The sequence below is a fragment of the Chenopodium quinoa genome, unplaced genomic scaffold, assembly GCF_001683475.1.
Source record: "Chenopodium quinoa cultivar QQ74 unplaced genomic scaffold, ASM168347v1, whole genome shotgun sequence".
NCBI lineage: Eukaryota > Viridiplantae > Streptophyta > Magnoliopsida > Caryophyllales > Amaranthaceae > Chenopodium > Chenopodium quinoa.
Genome location: NW_018742987.1, coordinates 860822 through 868709, shown reverse-complemented (window position 1 = coordinate 868709; position 7888 = coordinate 860822). Strand labels below are relative to the sequence as shown.

Here is a 7888-nt window from a genome sequence, read left to right as displayed (position 1 = left end):
TACAACTATATGTGATGTTTTTTATGAAATAGCTATATGTTCTTTATAAAACAAATGTATGTTCTTTACTGAACAACAGAATGTTCATTCCGCGTTTTTAAAGAGAAAATGGATGCACGGAGCATCGTGCATCCGCCTCCATAGAAAAAATTTCATTTAGATTGCCTTGGTGTGGACCAATCCATATAATGAGCAAAGTATAGCATGGACTTCATGTCTTCATATGAATAATGGTTCAATTGTGGAAATAGACATCACTTACCCTCAAATTTTGTGTAGGATTGTGCCTAAATGTGCATGTCTAAGGTTTGCATGTGGAGAATTGTGGCTCGATGCATTTTGTCAACAGTCCTACGCAAGCAAAATTTTCACAACAATTGACACTATAATACTATATACGAAGTATCAATTTACTCTGTATATCATAGATCACAGATTGACAGCTGAAATAGTTTCATACAAATCTATTTTCATCATTTTTCGGGATATCCTTCGGTTTACCCTTTCGGGCTTAGATCCGACACCCTAATTTATTTTTGGTGTAGGATATCTTTAATTCTTTATAACCCTAGCTCTTTAAATATCCAATGATGTGGGATAATTTATATTTTTAGTTTTCTTAATGCTTTCCTAGATCTTGGACGTCAATATAATACAAAGTACAAAGCAATCCAAATTCATAACTATAGGTCTAAATTTCATACATTCGAGTATTTAATTTGTTCATCATTTACAAGTGACATATTATGATTGCATTCATGATGAGTGAGTATTGGTTGCATGACTTGCATCCAAATCTCATACTACAAAGGTATGTTAGTATTAGGTCATCTTATGAAATTAATATTTTTTCGTCATAATAAGAATTCATATGGTACTCCGGAGTGCTTTTACATGGGGATTTGTGATTTAATCACAAAATGTGCATTTCTTTGATTTTTTTTTTCTTGTTTGTAACACAAATAAAATAAGAGCATGTTTTGATTTACTAAACTGAGCTGAAGTGATTAGAACTAAACTGAATTATTTATGAGAGAAAGAATTTAGAAACTGAATTGAATTGAACTGAGCTGAACTGAAATTAAGCTAAAGAGAATAGGTCTTAAGGGGTGGACAAACATTACTAGTAGAGCATTAACCTTGATTTCATGATACAAAATTTTCTACAAACTCATTATATATATAAAAACGTGGTTTGAGATGATATCTTAATACTTCTTCCGTTTTTTTTTTAATAGTTGGACTTTTACACTATGTATGTGTTCCATTTTAAGTAGATTTGATGATTTATAACTATGCAAAAATATAATTGTGTAGTATTTTATTAGATTCGTCTCGATTTACATTATTTTAATATCAAATGTTAATAATTTTTTTACACATTGGTAATTAAAGATACTAACGATTGAAATCATACATCGACAAGTGTGAAAAGAAGTGTTGCAATTACAAAGAAACAACGGAAGTATATATAATTCAAATTTACGGAGTACAAAATTATGCAGTTATGACTATCATGATTTATGAGTGAATAGAGTGATGGATTCACTTCATGTCTTAAGTCACATGTTGAAGAATGCTGGAGATGGACCATACAATTTGAAAACGGGAAGCTAAAGTGGGCCTATACTCTGATTTTGGACTGCGATCCGAACTATAAATATGCGGCCCATATTATTATAAATTTTATTTGGGCTAAATATACTTTTCATTTCTCACACACAGTACTTAACAAACTACGTGGTCTTTTTATTTTGTGGAGCTTGGCTTGAAGTCTTGAACAATAGACCAACTCTGCCAAAATTTGAAGTCAAATGAAATTACAATTGTTTGTGTTTTCAATCGAAATTCATGATGGTAGATAATACTTGAAAGATGTGATTATAGCTTGATCTTGCGGTGAGGGGTTCAACTTTCATACCCTCTTGCCTAAGTCATCTAACTTTCAAGACAGTTTCGAAATTATAACTGCTGAAAGATTGGTCGCATAACCTCCCAAAAACGATTAGTTGGTCTTTCTTAATCCCTTATATATTACTTGTAATAATATATTTCGCTAGTCTTGATTCCAAATATAGTTGTCACTTAAGGCTTGTTCAGTTAATTTCAGTTCACCTCTAATCAGTTTAGCTTAGTTCCTAATTCCTTCTCTCATAAACAATTCATTTCAGCTCTATTCAGTTCAGCCCAATCAGTTCAGGTCAGTTCAATTGTTTTCAATAAATCAGAATATAAGCCTTTAGTTTTGAATGGCCTAATGAGAATATAATACTGTTATAGATTTGATGCAAAAAGTGTCACAAATTTACAACAGGTGTATTTTACACCATCAACTATAATGTTAGGTATAATGATGCATGTAATGATATACTATGACTAGTATCTGACATTATTAATTGTATATTCCTCATTATCTTGTACATAGTAATTTTTTTTTCCAAAGGATCCTTTTGTTTATTATCACATCTCTCTTCATTTTTTTTTCCCAAACTTTTTAATTTTTTAAAATCTTCGTTGATATAAAAGCAGCAATATTTTTGAATAATTTTGAAAAATAATTGGTACCACATTCGTTCCCAATCTATCAAAAACAGTATACACCTGCTTCTAGACTTTAATCACTTGGGCCCTCCAGTCTCCACTGCCTCTATCTAAAATTACTCCATAAATTCACCCTTCTCTTCATCTTTCTTTCTTCATTCTACTCGACTTCACTCCAAACCAAACAAAAAAACACCACAATCCAATTACTTTTTTTTCTTGTTTTTGTTTTTTTTGTTGTTTTTAAATAAAGCCGAAATTTTTATTCAGTGACATCAAAATCATGTCACCCAAATATCCTCTTGTAAGTTTCCTTACTCTCTTATTTATTTTATTTTTCAAAAAAAAATTACAATCTAATTTTAATTTTTATTTTTTGGAAAAAAACAGGTGAAAGCAGGGTTGCTATACAATGTAGCAATTTGGGTGGTTTTGATGAGCACAATAAGAGGAAGTGAGGGCAAATTGGTAAAAAGACATCCAACAATATCATACAGAGCAGTAAACTGCAGAAAACACAGTGCATTTATAACTGAATTTGGTGCCAAAGGAGATGGAAAGACTCTGAATACCAAATCATTTAAATCAGCAATTAATCATCTTTCCAAATTTGCCCCTGATGGTGGAGCCCAGTTGATCATCCCTCCTGGAAGATGGTTAACTGGCAGTTTCTCTCTTATCAGCCATTTTACTCTTTACCTTCACAAAGATGCTGTTCTTCTTGCTTCTCAGGTTTCTTTCTCTTTACTTTTTTTTAGCTGTTTATGATGATCACTATCTATGTGTCAAATTGTATGCTTTATTGCGTTACGTTTTGTTTCAATTTATTCTCGTTACCATCATTTATTAGTGCCCGACATAAGGGTAAGGGCTGAATGAGTTTTTGTGAATGTATGAAACGAAATAGAAAAGAAACAAATAAGAAAACCACGGTACTCCTTTCGTCCCATTAAAATTGTCCCATGACTATTTTTGTGAGACTTGTTTTGGGTTAAATGGGGCTATTAAGATATAGATTCTATATATCAAATTATGGATTGATTGAGGGTGGTAACATTTGTAAGCTTGGGAAGGGAATGGTATAACATAGGAAATGAAGTTTGTTATTCATGGTCGAAGTGTTGACTCTTTAATCGAGATATTTAAAATGAGACAATATTTTAGGAGCGAAAGGAGTGCAAAATAATGGTTTGTAATAGACTCCGCATGTACCTACAAGGTGCTATTAAGTAATAGTGTGATAAAGATTTGTTCCTAATAATTGTTATTGTAAATTCAAGCAGTTAGTTGAGGTCTTTTGACCCACAAATTAAATCTTAGGTAGAAGTAGTAGACTAGATATACTAAACTCTACTGTTGCTTAATTGCTCATCCCAACAGTACTAGGACTTAGGAGTGTTCATTTGTTGAAAAAAGGGGTCCATTGACCATTGCATCTACTCTTTAAGACTTTAATTCCTTTCTTAATCAACCTATAAAGTGAAAGAAATTGAAATAGTTTCCTTAATTTGCTCCATTAACAAAGGGATACAAATTCTAGTAAAGAAAGAAAGGTATCCCCTGCCTCTTTTTCTTTTCTTTTTTCTCCAAGAGGATTTGGACATTCGTGTTACATCCACGACTACACATACGTGCCTACGTGTAGTCGTGTAGTGTTGTACACATATTAATACATGTGAGTGTGCACCACGCCAACATATTATATGTTTTTTCACACACATTAATGTAATGTACGCGTCTTTACTATACTCCAAAGTGCGCCTCATAATAAGAACTATAGAGGATCATACTAAAACCTTATACCTAGATCAAATCCAGTTGATAAACATAATATAAACTTTTAGATTATTGAAAAATACTTTAGCATCGTAAGCTGCTGGGATAATGGTACACATTGGATATGGTACCAAGGAATCCTAGTCAAAAAGGAAAGAAAACAACACTCTTTTTGACTTCAAGTATAAAACAAGCAGGAAATAAAGGAAAGATGCCACAACTTTGGGAGTTGGGGAAGTTTTGCATCTTAGATCAGCAGTATGGATGACCCCTATACTGATGATGGGCAAAAGGGACAAATTACAGAAAACGTTAAGCATTTCAAACACAAGGCTTAAGGTTGAATCTAGCTGCCTGATTTCCTGTTCTAGACCGGTGCAATATCGATGAAGTTTGTTATTTTCGATTAATTTTTGCTGGCTTAGTTATGATGTTCCAAAATAATCACTAAATAGACCATATTTAATTCATCAATCGATAATTGTCATATTGTTCCAACCTCTTATATATACACGTACCTTAATACTTCGTGTATGAGATTTTTAATAATGCTCAACATCAATGTATCATTATCCAGATTATGTTGATAGAGTTATGATGAAGCATGTCTCCAATCAAGAAAGGTTTCATTATTGTTACTGACTTTTGCTGCTCATTTATCTCCAAAAATGAGCATGTTGGGCATGAGTCTCATGACTCATGGGTAAGTTGGTCCCAAGGGCCTACATAATTTATGTTTTTGTCTCTAAATTTGTTTTATCCTTGAAGTTGTACCATATTTTTGTAATAATTAGACATCCTTTATTCAATGAATAACTGAATGACAAAAACACTTGTATAATTACTTGGAAAGAAGTTGAAATTAATAACAATTTACTAGGAATGCCTTGCTTTGAACACCTAAGTCTTGCTTAAAAAAATTGTTGTAGCTCTCATCCTGGATAGTTGAAGAGTAATGTTTAGCCCAGCATAACCCTGCTACGTTTTTTTTTTTCTTTTCGAAAATGCACTATGTTGGACTAATCGTGGCTCGATGGCTCAATGCCTATTGCCTTGAGTGTCCTGAGCTTGGTTGTGGATGGGATCATGTCACTAACTTGTCTCAAGATTCGTTTGTCTTACCCCCTTATCTCTTGTATGTTGTACTACCTCGTATTCTTTACATTGTAAAATATCGTTTGTCAATTCACTTGCATTGTTGGTTCAATAATTTGTAGAATATGAGAAAAAAGCAAATATGACATGATTAAGAAAAGTAAATCTGATGATTAAGGTGTATCTATCTGATTATGGCAGGATGAGAAGGACTGGCCGATACTTCCACCATTGCCGTCTTATGGTAAAGGAAGAGACGCCCCTGCTGGTCGTTACCAAGCCCTTATCACAGGAACCAACCTTACTGACGTAGTTATTACAGGTAACTTTTGCAACCCATATTTAAATTTGAAACTTGATCATATTCTCTTACAAACTTACATGAGTAGTCTTAGGTGAGACCATCTTGGATTAAATATAACATAGAACTCATAGTATTACAACGCGTGCCCTCATCTTTGGGACCATCGCGTGCTCTCATCTTTCTTCAACATCCAAAGGCAAAAAGGCGAAACTTCTTAACAAGTCCCCTGTATCATCAGCTAAAAATTTCCTAATAAGTTTTATTCATTTATTGCATTTGAAATTTCTATTGGTTGCCAAATTATTTTTATGTCTCTCTGCTTATGTAACCATAGTAGTTAATCCTTATCATAATTGGTTTCACAATTCAAAATTGATCATTATAATGTACAACAATTGGAAAGATGATTTGCCAGTATAAAATTTTCTTAAGTAGTCATTTTACATCTTGATCGTTGCATTTAGTCTGCATTGAGTGAATAAGTGAGATTTAGAAATTAACTATACAACCTTGTCCTTCCTAATCAACTGGGGAAAAAAAATCAGCATTCAAAATTATATCAAGTTAACCATGCTATAATACTATGTTATAATTGTTTTCTTAGTGATGCCTTAGCAAGTTTATTTCAAATGATCCTATGATTGGTTACAGGCACAAATGGAACAATTGACGGCCAAGGTGAAGCATGGTGGACGAAATTTAGGAGCAACAAGTTAACTGAGACAAGGCCTCACATGATAGAACTCATGTACTCTAATGGAGTCCAAATCTCTGATATCACCTTGCTAAACGCTCCTTTTTGGAACGTTCACCCTGTTTATTGCAGGTACATTCTTGACTCTTTCCTAATTTAATTTGCTTGTAAATTAAAAGATAAAAATGAAAGTACAAAAAATTGGATGATTTCATAATTAGTGAATAATGATGAGTAGGTGATTAAATACTTAATTTTTAAACATTGCAGAGATGTGATTATTAGTGGATTGACCATCCTTGCACCAACTCATTCTCCTAACACTGATGGTATTGATCCAGGTAATTTCTAATTCACCGATCCATTTATTCAATTTGTAAATACTTCGCATATTTTTTTTGGGTGTAAAGAGAACCACAAATGACAAATGGTGTAGACGAAAAATTGATCACAAGTCTTGAGTTTAACCAGTTAAACTAGTTGACATTCACAGTCTTTTGCGTACTTTTTAAAAAATAGTCCCAAGGTTCTTAGGAAAAGTTGTTGCTTAACTAAATGAGCTTTGTATTGTTGTTATACAGATTCTTGTTCAAATGTTAGGATAGAAAACAACTACATAGTCTCAGGAGATGATTGCATAGCAATCAAAAGTGGGTGGGATGAGTATGGAAACCGGTTCAACATGCCAACGCAACACGTGATCATCCGCTACCTCACGTGCATTTCTCCAACAAGCGCCACCATTGCACTCGGGAGTGAGATGTCGGGTGGTATCCGCAATGTACGGGCTGAGCACATCACTGCCATAGACACGGAGTCAGGGATCCGAATCAAGAGCTCCCCGGGCAGGGGAGCCTACGTCAAAGACATCTTTGTAAGGAAAATGACAATGAAAACCATGAAATATGTTTTTTGGATGACAGGTTATTATGGGGCGCACCCTGACCCGTATTTCAACCCGCGGGCCCTACCGACCATCAAGAATATTAACTATATGGATATGGTAGCAGAGAATGTGAGCATGCCAGGATATATGGAAGGGATTAAGGGGGATGTTTTTAAGGGGATATGTATGTCAAATGTTACAATTGGTTTGGCCTCAAAACCTATGGAAATGATGTGGAATTGTACTAATGTTGAAGGGGTTGTGAATCGGGTTTCGCCTCGGCCTTGTGGGTTGTTAAGGGAGGATAAGAAGGTTGTGGAGTGCCCTTTCCCTGAGGATAGGTTGCCAATTGAAGAGGTTGAGTTCAAAAATTGTGTAGCACCTCTCGCGGTTTAAGTTATGTAAGGTGTGCGCTATTTATGGTTATTTGCTACTTATGTAATACTAGTTTTTTTTACTTTATCTAATGCCTATTTATGTATAACTAGTAACATACGACGTTTGATCATAATGAAGACTTTTTACGTTTATATGACTGTTTTTAAATATGTTTTGGTTTACCCTTACCGGTAGTAAGAGCATTGTCACTAAT

General features: G+C 33.9%; 1 protein-coding gene across 1 annotated transcript; it reads left to right on the top strand.

Moving 5' to 3' along the window:
* The first annotated feature begins 2575 nt into the window (after positions 1–2575).
* Positions 2576–7826, top strand: LOC110729591 (probable polygalacturonase). The gene is made up of 6 exons (XM_021909340.1): positions 2576–2845; positions 2932–3273; positions 5614–5734; positions 6368–6542; positions 6681–6751; positions 6992–7826. Exons 1-6 carry the CDS (start codon positions 2825–2827, stop codon positions 7690–7692), a joined length of 1431 nt encoding a protein of 476 aa, XP_021765032.1. The 5' UTR covers positions 2576–2824; the 3' UTR covers positions 7693–7826.
* The last annotated feature ends 62 nt before the right edge of the window (positions 7827–7888 follow it).

Bases quoted from the DNA above. Each gene is read 5' to 3' on its own strand.
- LOC110729591 (XM_021909340.1), top strand. From the start codon at position 2,825: ATGTCACCCAAATATCCTCTT. The intron at 2,846-2,931 runs GTAAGTTTCCTT...GGAAAAAAACAG, and splicing joins TGTCACCCAAATATCCTCTT to GTGAAAGCAGGGTTGCTATA. The intron at 5,735-6,367 runs GTAACTTTTGCA...GATTGGTTACAG, and splicing joins TACTGACGTAGTTATTACAG to GCACAAATGGAACAATTGAC.